Genomic DNA, 25,087 nt, shown 5'->3' with positions numbered 1-25,087 from the left:
CATCAGAAAGTGTGAGGGTTAGGGAGTGGTGAAAAATGGTCTGTCTACTGTTGATGGTTGCACCAAATAACTGGACAGGCCATGAAAAAATAATATTTATTTCTGTGGTTTTATATCATGTGCCGACAGTTAATTGTGTGCACAATTCAATATTGCCACAAGATACTAAACTCAAGGTCATGAAATCATAATGTGTGTGCTGGATGTATGCTATTTTATCATGCTTTTAATTAGTTATTTTATTATAAAATAATTCTTTTTTTTTTTTTTTATTCGATGTGCACTCCTGTACAGAAAACATGCCCATGGTTTAAACTGACCAATCATTTGTCTGCTACAGTTACAGCTCAAATTATGAACTACAAAACTACAAGTAAGTGTAGTTCATATTTTTATCCATATAAAATAAATCAGTGTCTCTGATTGCTGTCTCCTCCAATCTACACCATCCCGGGGAAAATTCTATGGACTTTCCACAACACAAATAAGTAATAGCCTCAAATCGTTGTTCATGTTTTGTTGAGTGTATTTATATGTCCAAAATCTGAATTAAAGGGTCACATATAGCAGTTGCAACAAAGTGTCATACAGTGACATTGGATTTACTCACAAGCTTATCTTGCAAAAGGAAACTTGACTTTGTCTTGTTTGGCTGATATGATGAGACCTGATGACATACCACCAAAGTCACTGAAATAAATTTTCAGCACAATAAATACGAGCTTAAAGATTTTACTGTGGAATTTTGCTTGTGATTATGTAATAGTACCTAGACAGTGATTTTTTTACAGCCTTAATATATTTACCTTTTTACTTCTATCATAAGTGAAGGAAGTCTCACAGTCGTAATCCTTCTAATGTTGGTTGTCATGATTAATACAACTCAAGTCTCAAAGGAGAACATTATATACTGAGTTGCCAGATTATTAGTTACAGCAGAACCTCATCCAATGAAGAATATCTGCATTTTACTTATGTTTCATTTTGAGAAGACAGTATTTAATCGTTTTCATTTCAGGGTTCAGAGACTTTAGGTCTTGGTCTATTGATTTACAGAACCCTGATCAATTTTTGACCCCAAGATACATTAGTGTGCATCTTCATTTGCTGTCTTTTAAAAAAAAGTGTAATCTGCTGTCTGGGGTTGCCTGTACTTAATAGAGTCAATGTAACTGACATGAGGGTTAATGTTGATGTAGCATATTCTCCTGTCTCACTTGCTCTCAGAAATCCTGGTCCCTCTGAGACTGAGGACCTAATCTATGATCAATATTTCTCTGTCCAACATTATCGGATGTTTGTGTTCAAATATTAATGCCATTCAAATGGTCACTTGGGAGCAAGAATTGGATCTGTTGAGGTGTTGCAGTATGTTAAAGATTGACATCAGAGTTTCAACCTTTAAATCAGTGAGGAAGATCCTTTTCAGCTTGTATAATATGAAGTCTTTTCAATTTTGTAGATATTTAACATTCAGGGGCTGAGCAATTGGGGGTGGGGGGGGCATAATATGAAATGAAAGGTTTATGATGTTTCACATAGCATGAAAGTGTCTTGCTGTAGTATAAAATTGTCAAAGATATTAAAAAAAATATATAAAAAATTTGATATTGAATTGTAATGTGGACAGAATTGCTATTAAGAACTTATTTTCCCTATTATGTGATTTTTCCTGTAAATAGCTTTATGAGACAGCATAGAAGAGTGGAAAAATATAGTGTAATATATGTTTCTGTCTGGGAAAACCCATCAGATCGCTGTAAATTCTAGCAAACTGGCCAAAAATGTAAAAAAAGCAAAAAAAAAAATGGTGTTTGACCAAAGTTTATTTGTTTTTTTTACTGTCTATAACACACACTGACATGTCTGCTTCATCAAGACAATGTTAAAATAATTTAATTTTCTTTATAACCTTATCTAAAACTGTTCTTCAAGCATTCTTTAACACTGGATCATTAAGGGTTCTCAGATCCAAAAAATGGTTCTACTTGGAACCCTTTCTGATAAGGCATTGTGTTGTAGGGTTCTATATAGAACTCTTAATGGTCCCCCAGAGAGATCCAAAGAACCCTTAAGAAAGGTTCTACATTTTCTAAGACTGTAGGAGTCAGTTAAAGAAACGCAGTGGTAAAAACTATATGCCTAAAGAAGATGCTTTGGGGATAATTTGCTAGCTCATGCTGGGAATGCCATGCTGTGATTATGTTTTTAGATATGTGCCATAGCAAAACAGACATAAGCCTAATAGATTCAGTTTGTAAATGGTCTAAATACCAGCCATCCAATTATCCATACACGTGTCATCATTGACACTGTATAAATGGCAGAGGACAAAGTTTGGGTTGAATACTGATATAAATCTTGGAAATGTATGTAGCTAAAAGAAGAGCCAGAGACTGATGTAGATGATGCTAATCAAAGTGATTACAAATTCCCCATATAAAACAAAACAAAAGGAATTTGTCTTGATGTGGGGGGGAATTGGGGCACTGTTCAGCAGGCTGACTGCAGCGGGGAAGAAGTTGTTCTCGTGGCGTGAGGTCCTGGTCCTGATGGACCGGAGCCTCTTGCCAGAGGGGAGGGGCTGGAAGAGTCCATGTCCGGGGTGAGAGGGGTCGGCTGCAATCCTGGCTGCACGTCTCCGGGTCCTGGAGACATACAAGTCCTGGAGTGATGGGAACCGATCACCTTCTCAGCAGAGTGGATGACGTGCTGCAGCTTGGCCTTGTCCCTGGCTGTGGCAGCAGCAAACCAGACTGTGATGGAGGAACTGAGAATCGATTCAATGATGGCAGTGTAGAAGTTGACCATCGTCTTCACAGGGAGGTGGAACTTCTTCAGCTGCCGCAAGAAGTACAGCTCTGCTGAGCCTTCTTGGTGATGGAGCTGATGTTCTGCTCCCACTTGAGCTCCTGGGTGATGGTGGTTCCCAGGAAGTGGAAGGACTCGACAGAGATCACCAGAGTGTCACAGAGGATGACGGGTCCTGGGTAGGGCCTCCCTTTGCTCTCAAAACAATTTTCAATTCTTTGAGGCATGGATTCCACAAGATGTTGGAAACATTCCTTTGAGATTCTGGTCCATATTGACATGATTGCATCATGCAATTCCTGCAGATTTTTCAAGTGCATGTTCATGCTGTGAATCTCCCGGGCTACCACGTCCCAAATTTGATGTGGATTCAGATCCGGTGACTGGTAAGGCCACTGAAGAACATTGAACTCATTGTCATGTTCATGAAACCAGGTTGAGACGACTTTTGCTTTGTGACATGGTGCAGTATCATGCTGGAAGTAGCCATTAGAAGATGGGTAAATTGTGGCCATGAAGCGATGCACATGGTCAGAAACAATACACAAATAGGCTGTGGTATTCAAGCAACAATTGATTGGTACTATTTGGCCCAAAGTTTGTCACTCAAACCAGCCCTTCTGGCACCAACAATCATGTCACGGTCAAAATCACTTAGATCACATTTTTTCCCCATTCTACTGCTTGATGTGAACATTACCCAAAGCTGCTGGCCCGTATCTGCATGATTTTATGCATTGCCCTGCTAGCACACAATTGGCTGATTAGATAATTGCAGGAATGTGTAGGTGTGCAGGTGCAAATAAAGTGTTCGGTGTACATAGATATATATATATATATATATATATATATATATATATATATATATATATATATATATATATATATGCATGTTTTTCCTGCAAATTTGTTTATATGAAATCCAATTACTCATTGTAAATCCTAAAAATTCTATATTGATGGTCTAGGAGTATTTGACAAAATAAGTTAAATTTGCAATTGTATATTGTATATATTTCTAATATAACCCATTAAAACAATACTTATTTGTACATGCAAACACACTCACACACACACACACACACACACACACACAGAGAGAGAGAGAGATAGAGAGAGATAGATTAGCAAGACAGGAAGTGTGTGTCTGCAATATGTGGCCTAGATTAGCTGTTCTGTTGCATGTCAACAGCAGCTGGGACCTTCTCACAATTTTAATAATTTTCACATTCTGCAAATTCAGTTTGGTAACTGGGAATGCCAGATTTTATGAAGAATTATTTTTTAAATATTTGCTTGCAGAATTTCACAAGATGATAGGAAGGAGAGAGAGCGAGAAGTGTGTGTGTGTGTGTGTGTGTGTGTGTGTGTGAGAGAGAGAGAGAGAGAGAGCGAGAGAGAGAGAAGGGGGAGGGGGGTGTTATTGCTATCCCTTGTTTTTCTGTATATTTTAATAATTGATTTAACCCTATCATGGTAATTGCTTTGACAGGAAGTGTTGCTGGCTCAGCTCCAGGGTCCCCGGTTCGATCCTGAGCTCTGGTTACTGTCTGTGGAAAGCTTAGTCTGTTCTTGCCATGCACATGATTTCCTCTCCCTTCCCAAAAACATGCTGGTAGGTGGATTGACTATGCTAAATTGCCCCTGTGTGTGAAAGTATGCATGTGATGTCCAGCAATGGACTGTTTAAGCTGCACCTCTTACCTCATTCATTTAAACTATGACTATTTGTCTTGTTAGCTACAGATCCAGTTAACTTAATCCAGTTTTTTTAACTTGGTGATCCAGTTAAAGCAAATAACAATATAAGATTTCTTAGTAAGTTGTTGGGCCACCACTAGCTGCCAGAACAGCTTCAGTGCACCTTGGCATTGATTCTACAAGTCTCTGGAGCTGTACTGGAGGGACGAACAGCATTCTTCCAAAAGATAGTCCCTCAGTTGGTGTTTTGACAATGGTGGTGGAGTGCTGTCTAACATGGTGCCCTTAAATCTCCCATTGCTGTTTAATTCGGTTGAGATCTAATGACTGTGAAGGCCATAGAATATGATTTACATGATTTTTATCCTCATCAAACCATTCAGTGAGCCCTTGTGTCCTGTATATGGGGGCAGAGTCATCCTGGAAGACACCACTCCCATCAGGATAGAAATGTTTCATCATAGGATAAAGCTAATCAGTCAGAAAAACTTTCTATTAATTTGCAGTAATGCATCCCTCTAAGGGACACAGCATAACAGAACCACCAATTTTTCCTTTAATCTGTCCCCAATCTGTATCTAGTAATTTCAGCTAACATTACTGATACATAGTGTACTTATTACTTACAGTATTAGTTTGGCCTTAAATGGTTGACTCAAGCTAAATATGGTAAATATTTAACAGTGCAACCAAACCTGGTCTCAAACTTACAAATTTGTAACAATTTGCATGACTTCATATCATCTGAATTTGTATCAAAGTTATAAAGGTTGAGGATACTACCATTCATATCTAGCAAATGTAATTTAACGAAATCCGTTCACAACAATGTCACATACTGATGACCTCAGACTTATGACCACTGTGTTGTTCCTGAACATAAATTGATATTGATCAGTATTGATACTGATCCAGGAACAGCTGATCGTAAAGGCTTGAATGACTTTGGTTAAATGTAGCAGTTGAAACAGAGAGATAGGGAGAGAGGAGGTAGAAGTGGACAGCCATCCAAACCCATAAAGAGGTTGATAAAGGGCCTGCGCATGTCTTGGCATCATAAGTCTCGACTCACTCCAGCATCACAATATGAGTCATCAGACTGTGTGTGTGGAGACAGTTGGAAAAATACATGTGTATGTTTGTGTGTATACTAATGAATCTATAGCATCATCTGCTTTGCTCGTTGAAGCTCAGACCACAAAAAAGCAATAATGACTAATCATTTCTATCTTGAATGCATGCATTTCTAATGCTGTCAGTTTGAATGATATGGTTTTATTCATTATGAATTATAATTCTCTCTAATGGAAGCAACAACCTTAATATAAACATAGACTATGTTAACCTGAGATAACGTAAATGCATCAAGCTGAGCCTCGTTCCTCTGGAATGACATTGTAAAGAGTGTTCCTTGCTCTTTTCTTCAGTCCTCATCTCTCTTTCTCTCTCTGCTCAGCAGCCCATACTAATCTCATTACTTCCTTTGTTATGCAATAACCCCCAGACTCTTTGGGGACTAAGTCACTATTTACATGTAGTGATTTTTTCCTTGTCTACATTGAGAGGTCTACTAAAGGTTTGTGTGTGTAAACCATGTACAAACCTGATAACACCCACGAAAACATGCAAGCTAATTTACAAATAGTCTGTGGAGGATTGTGTTTTGTCTGTTTTGTGTGTTTGCGTAAGGAGTATGGGTCATTTCAGCCTAAAGGTGAATATAAGTCATTGTCAATGGAAAACCTTAATTTAGCACCAGTAGTGTGGATTACTGCAAAGTCACTACAGGAACAGTGATTTCATGCTGAAGGGCCAGTATTAAATTTGCATAATTTACATAGGTTTACATAATTTAAAGACATAATAAAACCATTTCTAAATTATGTCTTAGCATCTCAAAATAAGGAAAGAGTTTCTTGAAGTAAAGTATAGCAGTAAAGTTGGTTTCATATTAAATATTCTTCACTCTTTCGTACATGATCCCAACAATGTTTAAAGAAAGATGAAAAGGATTTCCATTTATACCAATCAACAGATTAGCAACTCATGTCATTTGTTTATTTTGCCTTTAATTTGTATTTTGAACAGTTTTTTAAAATGTTTTTAATTGGCATTGTACTGGTATTTATGGACATGTAGCAAGTTTCCTATTCACTTTTCTGGGATTGTCTTTGAGTTATGAACCCAAAGTGGCTATTGGTGACAATTAGGACACACAAAATCTTTACTTAAAGATTTGGCCTCATTTATCAATCTTTGAGTAAAGTTGTGTGCAAATATATTTATAGACCAAAAAAAATCCTGCCTGATTCACGAACATTTTGGTTCGTTTTTCACAAACACTGATTTTCTTTGTACTCACCATACGTATGTTGATAAACACCAATCAATCCACAAAGTGCAATGCATATTAATGCTAGAGCTAATTTACATTTAGTGACACCCATAAAACTCCATAAAAGGCAAAGCTCACAAAGAGCTAAAAACGAAAAAAAAAAAGACAACTAAACATTGAAAAAGTGTGGTGGGACAGCGTGTGCTAAATCTTCCAGTAATGCAGCTCAGCCAAAGCAGCACATTGGCTACCAAAGACACACAAACTCACTGTTATACAGTGCCATTTCTATCCTAATTGAATGGCTAATCTTTTCTGTCTCAATTTATGCATTTGTTTTGGATTGCTTTCATTCGAGTTATTAATATGAAATGAAAGAATTTCACTAAATTCATGTGTGCAACTGAAATAAATAAACTTGACTGGATAATAATATTCCAGTAACATATGGCAACCATACAGTTTGAAGCCGATCAATCTAGGCTGGCTTTATATATAAATTTACAGAAATTCAGGAGCTCTCATAGCAGTGTCTTTCTGAACTAACTTGGTATTCATGAATGCCACATTTCTTGTATAAATGCTCCTGCATTGTAGATGAGAGTAGGCTTAGTTGAATGGAATTTCTTAAAGATCTTTCTACATTGTTCTTTCTCTCTTAGTTATTGTGTATCTATTCTTCGTTATGTTACTCTTTCACTACATCATTTCTCGCTCCACACTCCACCCATATACCAGAGAGATAAAATGATCTCACATGGACTCAAACTGCCAAAATTGTAACAAATCACACAAATTAATTCATATGAAAAGTTGCTAATATTAATTTTAGGGTTGGGACATGGATAGTGTTCATACCATGTGTCCTTGCACTGCTATCCTGGCTGATGGAGATAATCCACCAATTGGGTCATGGTTTAAGGTTCGCCTCACCAAAACAGGACAAAAAAAGAAACAACAGTTTAAAACTGTAAATTTTTCATCATTTTTAAACTACTTGTGCTTATTTTTGCAAATCTTAAGTCCTATTATGCAGTAGATACGTGGAAAATCATATCAATATGAGTCAGTAATATGCATATGAGACCATCCACAGTTCCTTGGAGGTCAAGGTGAAATGCCTGAATACTTAAATGTCTGAACATGTTCTCCCATGACATATCAAGTCTCCATCAACGTGAGAGGATGACACGTCTTCTGTGATATATGTGAAGCCTGTAACTGCATCTTTATTGCACGTCCAGCCAGGTCTCACAGCTCTGCCAATCTGTTCAGTGCATCTCTGAGGATGTGTGTGGCATTACAGACGAGCAAACATCTCACTTTTTCTCATATGTGTAGTGGCCAGGGAAAACCTGTTGGCTGGCACTGTAGCTGAATTCTGGCAAACAGATAAAAATAGCTTTTTTCTACCTATAACATACTTTGACAGGTCTAATTTAAGAAGCCATAAATACTGTATATTTCACCAAACTAACATGGAAATATCATTTACTTGCTAATCTTGCCTATGCTTTCTGCAAATATCATGTTGTGTAAGGAGCTCTTTGTAAATAATGCTGTGGTAAAAACAGGCAGTCTGCCTAAAGATGTCTAAAACCTTGCTAGCTAGGTGTGTTTTCCACACACAGTCAATGTCAGACTTTGATCAAGTTGTTGGATAGCTACGTGCCAAAATTAAATGGACATATGCATTAGCAATTCAGTTTGTAGTCAGATACTGACTGTCAAAATGTATGCAACGCCCTTGAGCTGTCACATCATCATCATCAAAACAGAGAAGAGTGCTTACACACTCTGTAGACAAAGTTTTAAAGTGTTTAAATGACCTATGGGAATTGAAGCAACAGGACAGAACTCATTGAATTAATTAGTGATTATTTCAGCAAAGAGCGACCATTGTTCAGTCGAGTGATGAGATGATGATGTATTATTGCCAGAAGTGACTTTTAACTAATGTGATGAGACAGAGACTGATGTGGGTGATGCCAATGATCAAAATGATTACATTTCCCATTCTAAACATATAATTAAATATCGGCCCGGCTGTGATTACCTACGACACTCGGCCTTGTGCCTAAACCAAATCACAACCATGCCGATATTCACTATAACCGCGCTCTTGCTCAGGCAATATTGCTTAACCAGTATCTATTAATTTATATTGAGTAACTGACATTTTGGACACAATCTGGCCAAATGTTTTGTTTATTTTTGCTCCACTAGCAGAAATAGATACCAAATAAGCTACACTGACATTATAGCCCATTGGCTAGATGTCTAGCTAGCTCACATTGATTTGCACATTCCCATTAAAGGTGCTTCCAGTGAAATTGGCTTCCCTTCTTCCTTTTATATTTTAAGTCGAAGGTTTTATATACATATATTTTAATTATATATTATAAAATGTAACATTTGCTATGTCCGCTGATTCCTCTAATGGTTTAGTAATAGTTTAGAACTATCACTAGAAGTGGAATTTTATGTGGAATTTATGTGGCGAACACGCAGTGATACAAACAGTGAAACATCCCAGTGCAGTTAAACTAAATATAAACACTATTAGAATGCCACTCATCCAATCAAACCAAAACTACCAAAACTACCTGTTGTATAATTCTTTGATACTGTCACAATTGTCGCTTATTAGGTTATAAATATAGAGACAGATTGGGCATTTGCTTTCTTTAGCCTGTCCACTAAGGGTAATATTAAAGCAGGTTAAGATAATTCCAACTGAGAGAACATAGAAATGACATTAGAGTCAACATAATGTATGATGTGAATATGTATAATGATTTCTATTAACATATACATGTCGTTTGCCTTTTAATATACAATGAAATAGTATATGAATTAGGGCTGATATAGACTTAGTTTGCATGGTCATTTGTATGTGTATTTTTTTATCAAAATAAATGCAAATGAAATCAATATACAGCAGTTGATTTTAGACAATCAGTGTTTTGACGTCTTTTAGTGGAGTCAGGATAAAATCTTTAAATGCAATTTTCTCCCTTTCACTTTTTGGAGTAACCAGATTTTAAGATGCAATAATTTTACTCAGAGTTGAGATCGCTACAAAAGAGGAACACATTTTAGGTAGGAAAACCTGTAATTTTCAGAACTACAGTATATGTAGTAGAAAATGTCAAAACGTGAAGGGTTTTCCCAGGCTATTACACATACGAGGGCACCGGACACTTTTCTACAGTGGTTTTAGCTGTGTTTTATGACTTTTTATTGATCAGGCTAAATTGTTTATGTCTTATAAAAGCATTAAGGAGTAGGACATTGCTATCTCAGCTGCAGCGTTTTCTTTATTGGGGTTGTGAAGGCGAGAACCCAGACATCCTTCTCCCCAAGCAGGAACACAGCGTGCTGCGTCCCTGGGCACTTCTCTACCCAGACAGCATGAAGCTCTGATTCAGCAACATTTCTCTATGCTATGCCTACACACCATGACCTCGAAGGAATTTGGACTGTGTTTTTTCTTTTTTTTTTTCTTTTTTTTTTACACTATGCACATATTGTGTGGAGAAGCACAGACAAGCCATATCCTAATAAATATTTACCGACAGGAATTCCAGGAAACTGTTGCATTGAACATGTGTGTACATTTTCACACCAACAAAGTACATTTAGCCTGCTTCCTTTACAATCTGCCTCATTTTTTTCTACCATGCAGACTAGTTAACAGCTCCCCAAAACTACCATGTAGAAATGATTTATCCATATCTGATATTACAACACTAAAATTATGTTGCTAGACACTTTACATGCCATATGCTTTCTTTACATGCCATATGCAGTAATGCTTTCCAAAGCAAGAACATGATTATCTTAATGAAGCCAAGAACACATTATTTTCTAGCTGTATTCATAAAATTTTTTTAGGCATATGTTGAATGAAAGCTGGAAGCAGAATACAGATTGTGTGTGGTATCGAGAGCACTCCTCGATCCTGCCACCGTGCCATGGCTGAGGTGACTTTGGAGGCAGACAGAACTGGGCTGCAGACGCCTCATCGGGGGAACCTGTTATCTATTTTCAGTCTTTACAGGCTGAGAGGTCTGTCTGCTGGACTAATGGCTTTCACTGGACCTCTGCAGAGAAATGCTATGTGTGACAACCTGAAAAGACAACACAGTTATCTAGTATCTATCCATTTAAAAAGATGTCCAGTTATTAATAGTAGACAGTTTTTAGGTTATTCTTGCTTGACCAGTGCAATCCCAGTCTCTCATGCTTTGCGTATTCTTTGCTGCTCTAACACAACCAATTCAAATCATGAGCTAATTATTGAGCCTTCTACTTGCTGAGTCAGGCATATTAGAACAGGGGAAACCCAAAAAAACTCCTAGATCATATTGACTTACAAGATATTCTAAGAACCGATGGAGAATCGAGTTCATCTTTTATTCATTTTAAACATGCCAAAGGCAAAGACAGAGTGCTGCCTCTTCACGTTCATTCCCCTGACTTAATGTCTTTGCTGAGCTATTTTTGTTCTGTCAGTGCAAACTGATACAATCTGCGGCTGTTGGAGTTGCTAATGACTCCGCTCCAAGTGTGTGCAGAGCTGTGGGGATTAAGTCGAGAATGAAGCTTAATCCCAGTAATTACTTTGATTGATTAATGTGCCAATTAGTGTCTCTGAGATCTCAGCAGAGTTTCCTAAATCTCCTGAACTGGACTGACCGCAATTTCACAGTATGTTCTCATGATGTAGTAAAAAATGTTGCGTTCAATGTGAAAATTCCATATGAAGGTCTAGAGTTCATGTATATCCTGAAAACTCACTTACTCAGTATTATCTCATGATCTATGTATGATCTATGTACTCACTTACTCAGTATTATCTCATGATCTATGTATGGCGCATGCTACATAATAGAGTTTACATAAAATTAGCTAAGTCCACTGAGTTTGATATTAACACATTTTTTATTTGTTTCTAAAAATACTATTAACACTTCCCATATCATAATCTCTCTCCATCACACACGCACACACATAAACAGACTACAGACCTGGAGGCAGATATATGGAGGTGGTGTTGTCCTGGCTGGGAGCTTATTAACTCAGGTCAAGGTGAGTGGTGTAATAGCCAGACTCTTTATTACATCCACTGAACACTCATTGAAACGTTTGGCGCAAATCCAAAGCTACTCGACCTTCAAAGGTTCTCATTTGTATCCCAGCAATTCAGCTTCTCTTTGGCAGAAGACAGAGTGTTACAATGAGACAAACATCAGAACCACTGCAGACTTTCAGTCCTCATGAACTGGCTTGAGAGCCTTGATTTGATTCCATATGTTGACATATTTCTTTTTGAAACTGGACGTCAGGACAGCGTGTTGAAGTGCTTGACTGATTAACACAACAGCCAAAAGCGTTTGAGATTCACCGCACCTCTGCCAAATCAAAATAATTTGACAGTAGCTTAGTAAACTAGCTTAATAATACAGAACAGTAAAAAGGTTAATGTAAGCCTTTTTTCAACTGTGGAGGATTTTTCACCACTGCCTTCACCTACGCCAGTCAACTTTAATAAGGACAATCCTAGACGATGAGATGCCATGTGTTTTCAGAGTTATGTCATACATTTCTGAGCCGCAGGGTCATCACCAGTAGGCGTCTGATTCATTTGAATAGCAAACAAAATGATATTAGTTACTTTAGTTAGTGTATAAAGATCGAATCATGTTTTTGACCAATCTGAGACAGCAACATTTCACTGAACAGCTCAAACACAAAATCACAAAACTGCCAACATACACAAATTCCACCCTCTTAGATATGAATAAACTCTAATGATTTTTTCCCAACCAAGCCATAGGTACAAAAGGGAATAGTGTGCAGTGAGATAATGACGCTAACAAGCTGCTACGGGAGGGGCATGGTGGCTTAGTGGTTAAACTGTTTGCTTCACACCTCCAGGGCTGGGAGCTTGAATCTCACCTCCACCCTGTATGCACGGAGCTTGCATGCTCTCCCCGTGCTTCGGGGCTTTCCTGCAGGTACATGTGGTGTAGGCTGATTGGCATTTCCAAATTGTCCATAGTGTGTGTGCAGTTGTGCCCTGTGATGGGTTGTTGCCCCGAGTTCCCTGAGATAGGCTCCAGGCTCCCCCCGCGACCCTGTGTAGGATAAGCAGTACAGAAAATGGATGGATGGAAGCTGCTACTGTAGAGCAAAACACACATCTAGGAGTGAGGCATAGACATTCTAGAGAGTATTTATAGGATGAGCACAAGACTAGTACAGGTTGAATTATCAAAACAAAAATATTATTATATTATAAAACATTTCAGTGCTTTCTCAGAAGTGAGCAACTATAAAAAGTAAGACCAGAATACCTGCTAAACATTTTTTGATATTATTGTTATATTATTGTATTGGTGTCCATAACACTAAGGTACAAAAAGCTCTGAAACACCAATTTTGATATCCGAGGCACTATACTGTGTAAATCAACAGTTTCCTCTCATTTAATGCTTTTTTGACTGATAGACAGAAAATGTGAAATCTGTTGAGGTGTGTTCAGTTTAGTTACAAAGAAACGTCTCCCTGTTTTTACACACTGTTAAAAAAAAATCTCCACCACACAAAAGATTTATATAACCCACTGTGATTCACACCCAAGCACGTCATGTCAGAATTACAGCAATCACAAGTTTGTGACTCATAAATAAGCTTAAGTCTTCATTGAATTCATAATTGCTACTTGGAATTTTCTGAAAGCTCTGGCTGACAATTATGGCAGGCGTTATAAACAAACACAACCAAAAACATGGCAGCAGCTTCCATAGTTAAAGGTAGTTAGAAATAGAATTTCAGAATTTAACTTGGTTTAGCTCTATATACATGTGTACATATGTTTTTGCATCAAACATGGCTATCATTATCATTCCCTAGTGATGACCTCATAAAAAACGCTAGCCTATACTGTAGTTTATCTTTGAAGTTTGTAGGAAGTTTGTAGCATTTGGCTTCCTATCCTAAGACAAAATGATTCATACAATGGTTAATTGTCCTAAACTTGAGATGTTGAAACAATAAATTTCCCAGTCTGAGGAAATGACATGATGTGTTTCAACAAGACATAAATTCACTACTTATATATAGACTCTCCACTTCCTGCATGAGATCAGAATTCCTGCACAGCACAGCTTTTCATACAGCAGGCAAAAAAAAATTGCTTGCATCTCTGTCAGGTTGACCACACTGACAGCGAGTTCGTATTTGTTCATATGCTATATGTTCAAAAAGGAACACGAGTTTTGACATAAGTCTTTCATAAATTCTCCAGCATTGCCTTATAACAGACTTATGCAATATTTGCATAATATTTGTCATCTGCACAATATTCTTAGAATGTTGCTTTGACCATTTATACATACTGTTAACATTTCTACATCATTAAACATGTTACAGCGACATTAAAGGAATGTTCAGAAATGTTACATTACCATGCTCTCAAAGATGTTCTGACAAAAAAAAAAAAAGAAAAAAGCTGGGACTAGAACATGCAACTGCCATTTGGAGTCATGTAGGCTATGATGTACTTTTTCTCCTTCAAGTAACCGGTCATGTCATGTCTCTGGTAAGGGCTAAATTTAGCCATAGTAAACACAGTCTTGTTCTTCAAGCTCCCTCCCTTATGGTGTTAATGTTGCAACGTGGGCTCGTGTAATGTTAGTTGTGTTGGAAGGTCATCTCTAATGCATGCTTTGTGGACAGAATGGATTGCATCCCATCGGGCTTTCATCCAATATTAATTGTGTCTTCAGACTGGCCTGCCTTCTCTGAAGACATAGTTGATCCAAAACTTCCTCATGAATCATTTATAATGTATATAAGGTACTACAGCACTGTTGAATTCTCAATTCTGATTGGTCAGAAGGTGCTGATTAATTTTCAATATGACAATATCTGACAATAGTTCTGTCTGCAAGACAAATCGCAGGTTCATAATTATGCACTTGTTCTAATTTATTATCGTTTCGTTAGTATCAGCATACACAGGGACTTGTATAGCAGACGCTCCAGATAAATGGATTTAAAAAGTATGTGATTGTTGATATGGTGAAATTTATTATGGGGAGAAGTTTATTTGAAAGGAGTCTCCAGTTTGCTTTGTAGTAGTCAAGGTGAAGCTGTACTATTTTTGCTATAGGAACATCTTAAGGACAGAGGACTTTCTGCATTTTTTTTTGTTTCATTAACTTCAAGAGACTAAGAGAGAGAGAGAGAGAGAGAGAGAGAGAGAGGAAAGAGAGTCTGGTGAGGGAATGATAGTTTATAGCTGCTATAATGTAAGTAATTGTACTTAAGTGTTTCACCGTCGTTCCACAACATTGTTACATTAAATGCAACTATAAACAGATAAAAAGTATGAAGTATTGTTCTTTTTGTTAGTATGTTGTTAGCTTTTACAAATTCATTTTGTATAAGAGAATTAAAACACTTCAGGATGTGCAGTTGTTGAAAAATAATCAACTTCAGGGTATTTCTGCTTAGCATCGAGCCACATCACACCTTCTCTTTGTTGACTATTTTCCTAGAAAAGAACGCCCTATCATAATTTATTCCTTAACAATTGAAAATGACCTAAATATAAATATTAATATAAATATAATATAGATATAAATATAATATTTTAAAAGATATTCTTATTAAGAGATTATTGTAAAATAATTATTTTTTTCAAGCGTATAACATGCAAAAGAATGCAAGACAATATTTAGAAATAAATGTAATAGTGTTACAATTTGTTTAAAATAATCAATAATAATAATCAAAAGAAAAAGTAAACTGGCAAGATAAATTGAATAAAAAGAGCTCATTTAAGAGCCGATATGTAAGCTGTTTGAAATCTTTTACACTACAGAACTGTAGTGAAGGATGTTGTGAAGATGGGAGTCATTTTCTTGTGTTGATGTTTATCTGCCTGACACTGGTTTGAGGCTATTTGGCAATTCAGACTCCTCTGTCCTTCTTCCACGCATCCTTTCCTTCTAACTCACCCTCTCTTCCTGCTTACTCACAGAAAACATCCTACCCTGCCCACTGTTATTTCATGTACATGTGCAAATATTTTATATTCATTTTTTTTCTCTTTTCTTCACCTCTGCATCTATTCTCTCCACGCCTTGTTTGCTGTAGCGTAGTGCTGCTCTAATTCCGTCAGAACTGTATGAATCATTTGGGACGTGTGTGAGCATTTTTCTGACTGGGTCCTCAAGCCCTCCCTAATTGGGCTGGAACTAATCAGGTTTTACTGCTGAATGGCTAAACCAAAGCAGAGAGCAGGGAGAGTGACAGGAGCACCTCGCAGGGTCTTCTCAGTCCATATGCTACAACAACTGTTTACTTCCACTGTGTTCCAGTGGTGTGATTATGGTGCTGTTCTGTGCACCTGATTAGTTTCCTAATAAAGACGAAGTTCATGCATGTGATTCAATTTGACAGGTAAAATGTGGGAAGCAATTGATGGAGGTGGAGGCATCCGTTAACAGGGCAGTATTTTTCCACACATATTTCAGTAGTATGTCAGCATGATTTAAACAAATTCCTATTGAATTGATCAACCAAACAAGGCAGCTTGCTCATGCGGAAATCCATGCCATCTGAACGTCAACTTGCTAACAAAAAAAGCATTGCATAAGATCTAAAAGAGCAAAAGCGGAAAAACAATGTAACGCTCTGTACATGATACATGGAAAATATATATATATATACACACACACACACTTACTCCTGTATATACTATATATATATATATATACACACACACACACACACACGTGTATATATATATATATATATATATATATATATATATATATATATATATATATATATATATGTGTGTGTGTGTGTGTGTGTGTGTATATATATATATATATATATATATATATATATATAGTATATACAGGAGTAAATGAGACTGGAATGTAGTGAGATTAATCAGTAGTCAGGGGAGCTTGAGCAAATGGGATGCAAAGTCAGTGTCGGCTGAAGATTCTGTTCCAGGAGGACGTGGCGGTTGTCACAATTATTATCTGAGAGAGGGTGCTTATTCTCATTTACAAGAGCTGGTTGGTAGTCTTAAACAACACTAAAGTTTCAGATAATTCAGGAGTAACTGTCCTCTCCATCAGATACAATAACAGAAGTGTCTAAAGTTATACAAGCTAATAACGCTTCTAAACAACCTCATATTCATGCTACCAAAGGCTGGTTTCTGTATCTACAATAATGTTTTGGCATTGCCTGATGCATGCAAATAGTCTATTTTATTGCAATTCTGTGAGTCCCATTCACTGTCATCCCTGCCATATACGGTTATCTGTGCATTAAAGGAAACCTCCACCCAGAACCACATTAAATATGTTTCTATTGAAATATTTCTGAGATGTTTGGTGATTCTAGTGGTAATTTGTTGGTTGTTGGTATTTGTGTAATCCCCATGAGACATTAGTGGTGCCATGCTGATGTCACAGGGGATTAGACAGAGGTATTAGCATGAAAGTTGAAGCTTTAGAAACTGATCTGTTTGAGCAGAGTGTACAGATGAGGAGGTGAGCGAGCTGTAGAGACTAAAGAACTAAAGCACTGTTGCATCATTTAGCCAAAGATAAAACAGACCGATGAAGGAAGTTTAAACAAAATATGTCAACTCAGAATTTCACTGCAAAAAATATCTTTGATTCCTCATACTACCAGAAATGTCATTTTACAACTATCCATCCATTAATTCAATATATTCCACTAGATATGTGTGTGGTTTAATTTCTAAACCATACAAACAGTTTTGTATAGAAGATCTATACGTCAGCTGTGTGGGAATGGGAACTGCACATGAATATTAAGATTGCCTGAAATAGGGTTTGGAGCAATGCTTTTTTTATCCCCAAATCTGGATCAACAGCTAATCCTTTTTAAGCTGATCCACAGGGTATACAGTATACTACCCTATAAAACTATGAAATGAAACTTATTAATGATCCGTGCTACCACTTTTGCAGATATAAAGCGATTAGAAGAGTGCTAGATATGTTCTGGTAATGCTCCATCTCTAAGGTCAAGGTTGGCTGATGATTCCCTATTGCAGCTCTCAGTGCCTCACAGAATTGCTTCACAGTGCCAAGTTCTTGTCATTGTAGAAAGAAAACTATACGCCATGTGTGGCTTACAGCCTCTCTGCCCTCATTTAACAACAGAATTTTTAACATTTTAACATTAAGAAAATATGCACCCATTACTTACTGCTGTGGATATAAAAACAATCCAGGGACCCTGGACCTGTGAATCAGCAATGCTACCTGCTGCGCCACCATGATGCCCATTACCATAGATGTTTGGCTGGCTTTTAACTGGGTTTAAAATTACACCAGTCTCACCAGTGAATTTCTTATAAAAATATATTTTTATATATATTTTTAACTTCAAGACCCCTTTCAGTTTTACAAAAGTTACAGTCCCCCTTATGATCAAAGCATAATCAAAACAGATCCCCCCTTTGATTAATAAAATGGGCAATTCCATGATTCTGCCATTTAACCCCTGCAACTGTTAAAAATTGTAACTGTTAAAAATATATATTTTTTAAATATTTCAACTTTGAATCTAAGAAAACATACATTTAAATATTTAAAATGTGTTAAGCCATCTCAAAAAGAAATAAAGAAACAATAATGAGAGAACTTACTTTTCTTCTTCCCATGATCTTCAGGAAATTTGGATGATGCAACTTTCTGTTGAAAATGTGATTTGTAGAATATTCCATATAATTTCATAGGGGTGAATGTGTTCAGGGTTGAGTGAATGATGTGGTACTAAAATGAACATTTTTCATAATCTATAATGGATACACTAGGACTCAAAATCAATGTTTCATCCATGAAATGATAAATGAATTCACACATTAATGCCAAAAAAGATATTTGAATTATTTTTAATTATTATATTTGAAGGTAACGTGTGGTTAATTAATTGTCTTATACTTGACATACATATTTGTAAATGTATAAGTGGGCCACAAATGGCACCCCAACTGTGTAATGTTGTAAAGTAACGTTATAACCATAATCAAATTATTAAAATATTTTCACATTTGGCAAATATATTCCATCATATTCTTTTACTGGAGCCATTAACACTTTTTGTTCATGAATCTTCCACCCACAGACCCCAAAGAAGTTATTCTTTGTTAAAAGATTTAAAATGTTTGTTACATATTAACAGCACTTTTATTAGTTTTAATATTTTCCATAAGAAACACACTGGTGTGATTAGCCATCATTTTATATTCATTCAAAACCAGTCACTAACTACAATGGCAAGAACAAAACTTCAGACCTCGAGCTATTCACTGTGGGTTCTTGGGGTATAACCAATATACCCTTATGGAAAATCACATACATCTCACATGTTCTCACTACATTTGAAAAGTCCACATGTGTACAAGATGTGAGAAATATAACGTGAAATGTCTTAAAAACCACATCTGTAAATTTCACATGTGAGTCACTGATCATTTACATGCCAGGTTGTTCATGTGACATTTCTGGAATGGTTTGGATTTGTATCTCTAAGAGCTCCAACAAATAAATAGGATGCCTAATATTTGAATAGTTGAATTAAGTTAATAAAATAAATCTGTCCAGAAATCATAAGGTAGTCACGAATCTTTTTTTTTTTTTTAAACACTGTAAGGGGTGCTTGGATGTAAAAACTTTACGAACTTGCTTACAGAACACTCACAACTATTTCCTGTTTGCTGCAGCAGGTGTGGTGCCCCCTGGAGGTGGAAATCACTGATGATAAACATGCTCCCCCATGGCCTTGCTCACACGTGCCGGGCCATCGAGGAGGAGCAGGACAACGACAGAGAGGAGAGGATCTTGGCTATCCTGGGAATAGTTGGCACCATTCTCAACCTGCTGGTGGTCATCTTTGTCTACATCTACACCACCATCTGAAGACTGGAGTGGGACACGAAAAGCCATCCAGAGATTTGAGAAGGAAGGAAATCAGACTGGAAAGATTCAGTTTGTGTATACACTCAGTGAGGACAGGAGAAGATGAGAAGAATGGACTAATGGACTACTTCATTTGCCAAAAAATGTGTATTCACAATCATCATTTATGCAAAGTAAATCTGAATAGTGTCCACCATTTTCACCATTAATTTAAAAAGACCCCAATTTAAACTCTCATTATTACCTTTAAATGCTTTACCTACTAAGTTATGCTGTAAATATTTGACCATGGCATGGCATCCTAGTATATTTCTCATGGCATGGCATTCTAATATATTTCTTATGCAACTGATTTAACATTTTAGAGACGGTTAAGTGTTCGCCAGCTTTAACGACAACCCTTTCAACACGAAGCACTGCAGATAATGGAGGCATCTGCTCAGGAGACAGCTGCAACACTTGCTGGATGTCTTACTTTGAGCAAATCTGGTGAAAGGAGGGACATTTCCCTGAAATATGCAAACAGGACAGCATACGTTGGCTCCATCTGCAATACTAAAGGAATAAATCTCAACATGTACTTTATACTTAATGAGCTTTTCTCAATTAACAAAGTTGACAAAACATGATATTGAGATTCCTATATGGAAGACATGCTAAGAGGCAAACTTAGCTTCTTTGGTTTACAGTATATGGTTATTCCTATGCCTAAGCAGGATCTGTAGATGTGTTCATGCTTTGCATCATTCAATGGGCAGAAAAGTGGATTATTTTGGATGTTCTGTTTCACATGGCTTTTCTATAGCTTTATCAAACCATTAAAATGGAGGTAAAGTTTGCACGGTATTATAAGCACCTAAAGCAAAACGGAATGGAATAAAGTTACAAAGAATTGCAAATGCTTACAGGAATTCATTGTATGTGTGAAATTATAATAGACACAATGGCATATTTCATCAAATTGCCTCAGCATGCACAAGCACAGAGAACATGTCCTTGCGTGATTGCTGATAAGGAGACATTCAGTCTTAAAAAAAACTGCCTTCTTCTACTCAGACTTCTAGGTCAGGCTTTCCTGAATTTTTTTCCTCTAGATAGACAAAAGCGCACTACCTTAAGCTGACAAATAAAACATTGCACAACACATAATGACGTCTGAAAGAATGAGAGCAGACCAAATGTAATTTCTCTCCCTCTCAGAAAACACGTCAGGAAGGAAGGCCAGAAATGAGCGGTGTGGTGGAGAAAAACAAGAAAGTACCGAGGGGAACAGGAGAGCCTGCAGCGAACACAGTGCCATCTGCTCTCCTCATGGACTACTGCATCACCCCCTTCCACATTTCACATTTCATAACCCTAACATACACATACACACACACACACACACACAAAACTTCTTATCTACATTGAATTGCCAGTTTATCAGTTATTAGATCGGTATACCGTGCAAATTGATGACTGCATACAATCATTCTGTTTCCACTCTAAGAGTCAGAGAAACAATTTATCTTTGTTGCAAGATAAGTTACTTAGCAAGTTACTTAGCAAAAAAGTAACATTTTAACAGTAGTATTTTCTCTTTAAAATATATGTGCCAAAATTATTAAGGAATATTTTTAAATAAATGTAAACAAAATTCTCACACTCGAAAAACTTGATCTCTGCCCCCCGGAACTCTGTTGTTGCTTTTAACCATGTAAAGTCCGCACATGTAAAATTACCATGGGAGGAAAAAAAAAAATTTCAGCACAAGATAGATGGTTGTCGACCTTCAATAAATCAGGTAATGGATATAAAAAAATACATTAGCAGTTAAAAATACCTTTAAGCACAATTAGGGCCATAAATTTCCACATAGCTGAAACTGTTGGATATTTGCCAGGAATTGCTACACTGCCACACATTGAGAAGGAAGGTGAAAGAGGCAAAACGTGGGGGGAAAAAATGATTTTACCAAATAATTATGATTTTACAATTTCACAGTTTAGTTGATTCTTGTAGTTGTCAAGCTTAAAATCAACTGAGAAATTATTTTTCATAACAACAAGCTCTTTGGAAATTGTGTAAAAAGAAGTCTTTCCTGAGATCACCTCACAAAATACAGTTCTTGAACTTCACTAAGTGTCATTAAAACTACTACTGGCATTGTGTGTTGTCAAAAGATGAAATCAAAATCAAACGTTTTGGCCATGCCCACCAGGATGTTTAATGCCAAGAGGGGAATGCATGCATAGAAAAGCACCTGATACCCATACCCCACTGTAAAATATTGATTCTATGATTCTCTGGACGTGTTTTGTGGCTTGTGGTTCAGGTGATCAGGAAGTTCCTGAAGGTGAAGATTCATGGCATCATGAATTCTGCTAAGTATCAGTCCAAAACCTGGTTGATTCAGAAAGTTCATGTAAATATCTGTTTTGCAATGACCATCTCAGTCTCCGGATTTGAACCCTGTTGAAAACCTATGGTCTGAATTGAAGAGGGAAGTCCACATGAACAAACCTAATCTACGAACAATCTAATATAATCTAACCTAAAATATTCTACATGGAGATGTGGAGCAAGATCCCTCTACAAGTGTCTCCAACCTTGTTAGACATTACAGGAACAGGACTAGGGGCTGTTATCCTCTCCAGGGCAGGCATCACTAAATATTAATTGTATTCATGAGTGGTTTTTTTTTGTTTGTTTGTTTTTTTTACAATTTTTTTAAAATATTTTTTTACAAATATCTGTTTCATACATACATTTCAATTACTTTACATTTTTTTTCATTTAAATGTATTATTTTAGAATAAACGTGCCTAATATAAAGCCATTAAATTAACCCCTTAAACTGCAATTTTAAAACCTAATTTTCATATTTATCTCTGATCCATATCAAACTTGTACCTCTTCATCACTCTCTCTCTCTCTCTCTCTCTCTCTCTCCTCTTTGTCATTACAGACGGTCTCTCTCCTACTCTTATACTCAAGCAGACATGCACAGATACACACACAACACACATTATAATATACTACCCTAGCATGCAAAACCTTCATAACGTTCACCATGTAAGGTTCACGTTCTCTCACACACAAACACACAAGGACCACATACATGACACTCGTTCCTGCCCCACCACCACCACCACCACCACAGCCCCTCCTTCATTTTGCAAGCCGGAACTTCCCTGAAGCTAAAACAGAGCCTTGCTTTCCCTTTGTAGCCGGCCTATAAAAAGCACATTGAGAAAAAAAAGAGAAGATTGCAGGAGGAGGATGAAAGAGAGGAGAGTAAATAAATCATTCACTTGGAGTAGAATGTGTGCACAGTGCAAATATTTGCAACGAGAATGTGTAGCTCTGTCTGCATGGCTCTGTAATGAGGGTGAGGATGTAATGTGTCCTGATAATAATTAAACACAGTGCATTACAAATTGGGTAATTCTGTTTATTTTCACAAAAACTTTGCCTTACAGTCATGACTGTGGGAATGTTTATGTATCCTATTACTTTTTTTAATATTGCAAATATGTGATCATGAAAAGTGGGAAATTCATCACTAATAAAAAATCTGTCTTGTTCAATATTATACTTTTTTCAGTGGTCTTGGTAGCTGATATAAAGACAATGTGTAATTTTAACTTATAACAAATATGGCCCAAATAATTTCAGTTAACAACAGAATTCCATCCCTTTCTATGAGTTTGACGAGAATAGACTGCTCATTACTAGCATTGAGAATATGATTTGTGCTGAATGCGATTTGTGTGAAATCTGTTTGCAATCAAATATGTAGGTTTTGCCAATTTGCACCTGTCAGACAGGCCAGTTATGAAAGGACGTGTGAAAACTTTCAGCTGCAGAATATAAAATAAGCTAGCTACCTAGCTAGTAATGTTAGTGATGATCGAAATTGTGGTTGCTACGATATATTTAAACAGGCATAGGTTTAGCTAATGTGAAATAAAATCACTAAGAATATTACAATGTAAAAATGTGACGTAGACAATCATCTCTCAGCCATGTTTTCGTGTGACACATTTGAGGTAGTTTTGTAGAGGTTAACTAGCCGGCTAGCTATTTGCGAGAGCGGAACTATGCTGCATATCTGAATAGCATATTCATGAATATTTGTAGACCATAGGATGTTTTAATGAGAGTAAAGTTGTAGAGAACTTCCTAGGCCATTTCAGTTGGCATTAAATAACATATTAAATGGTTAACAGGGTATTTTAATGGTTTAAACATACATTTTCATGGATATTTCAGGGATATCACTACATAAACATTTGTTCATCTCTGTACACATTTTGAAAAATATACTAACTTAAAAATGTTCCTCATCAATATGTGCACCGCAATGATTGTTAATACTCTTGAGAGTATGAATGTTAATCTCAAATATTCACTCATCAGTGACTTCCTCTCTCCCTCTCAGAGTAAAGACAGAATAAGATGACTCTAATATATCCATCAATCTAGGATGTGTAAGCTGGATAAAATCCTCAGTGTTCCCAGTGGATAGGAGGGTCATGATGGTAGCAGCCATGTGTCAGTTTTATAAATTGAGTTGGACACTTAATCAGACAGTGCCATCCATATGTGAATGTCACAAAGTGAAGCAGTGTTAATGGAAGCTTTGGTATTACTAAATGGAAAAGTTCAGCCAAAAAGTGAATCTACCCCCCCCCCCCCCCCCCCCTTAACTCCCTACCATCGGCCTAGCCCCCCCCCCCCCCCCCCCCCCCCCCCCTATTAGAAACACTATTCTAATACTGGGTAGGGCCTTTGCTCTCAAAACATGGATTCCACAAGATGTTGGAAACATTCCTCTGAGACTCTGGTCCATATTGACAGCCTCAGCTTTCTGTTCTTAGCTGACAGAAGTGGAACGTGATGTGGTCTTCTGCTGTTGTAGCCCATCTGCCTCAAGGTTCTACATGTGGTGCATTCTGAGATGCTTTTCTGCTTACCACATTTGTACAGAGTGGTTATTTGAGTTACTGTAGCCTTGAGCTTGAGCTTGTAAGTCTGGCCATTCTCCGTTGACCTCTCTCATCAGCAAGATTATTCCATTTTCAAGATGGCTACTACAGCTGTGTTTACCTGTAATTTACTTTGTCCTTTTTTGTAGATAACAGTGTCATACAGTAACAGAAGCCACATAAGTGATTAAGTAAAGCTGTTTGCATGGTGTGTGTAAGCTTTCCTTTTTAAAATTGAAGTTCAAATATTTTACATATTTAAAGAGATTAGAAGAATT

At 36.9% G+C, this 25,087-nt stretch overlaps 1 protein-coding gene across 1 annotated transcript in view; it reads left to right on the top strand.

The window, feature by feature from the left end:
- Positions 1 to 20,738, top strand: part of LOC117597583 (uncharacterized) — a 36,201-nt gene extending 15,463 nt beyond the window's left edge. The window contains exon 3 of the mRNA XM_053234679.1: positions 19,644 to 20,738. Within this exon, the coding sequence (XP_053090654.1) occupies positions 19,644 to 19,839 (196 nt within the window). The 3' untranslated portion in view covers positions 19,840 to 20,738. The remainder of the gene's footprint in view (positions 1 to 19,643) is intronic.
- Positions 20,739 to 25,087: the final 4,349 nt, after the last annotated feature.

The sequence above is a fragment of the Pangasianodon hypophthalmus genome, chromosome 6 (assembly GCF_027358585.1).
Source record: "Pangasianodon hypophthalmus isolate fPanHyp1 chromosome 6, fPanHyp1.pri, whole genome shotgun sequence".
NCBI classification, from domain to species: Eukaryota; Metazoa; Chordata; class Actinopteri; order Siluriformes; family Pangasiidae; genus Pangasianodon; species Pangasianodon hypophthalmus.
Note: the sequence above shows the minus strand (reverse complement) of the source record. Positions and strands in the feature narration are given on the sequence as shown.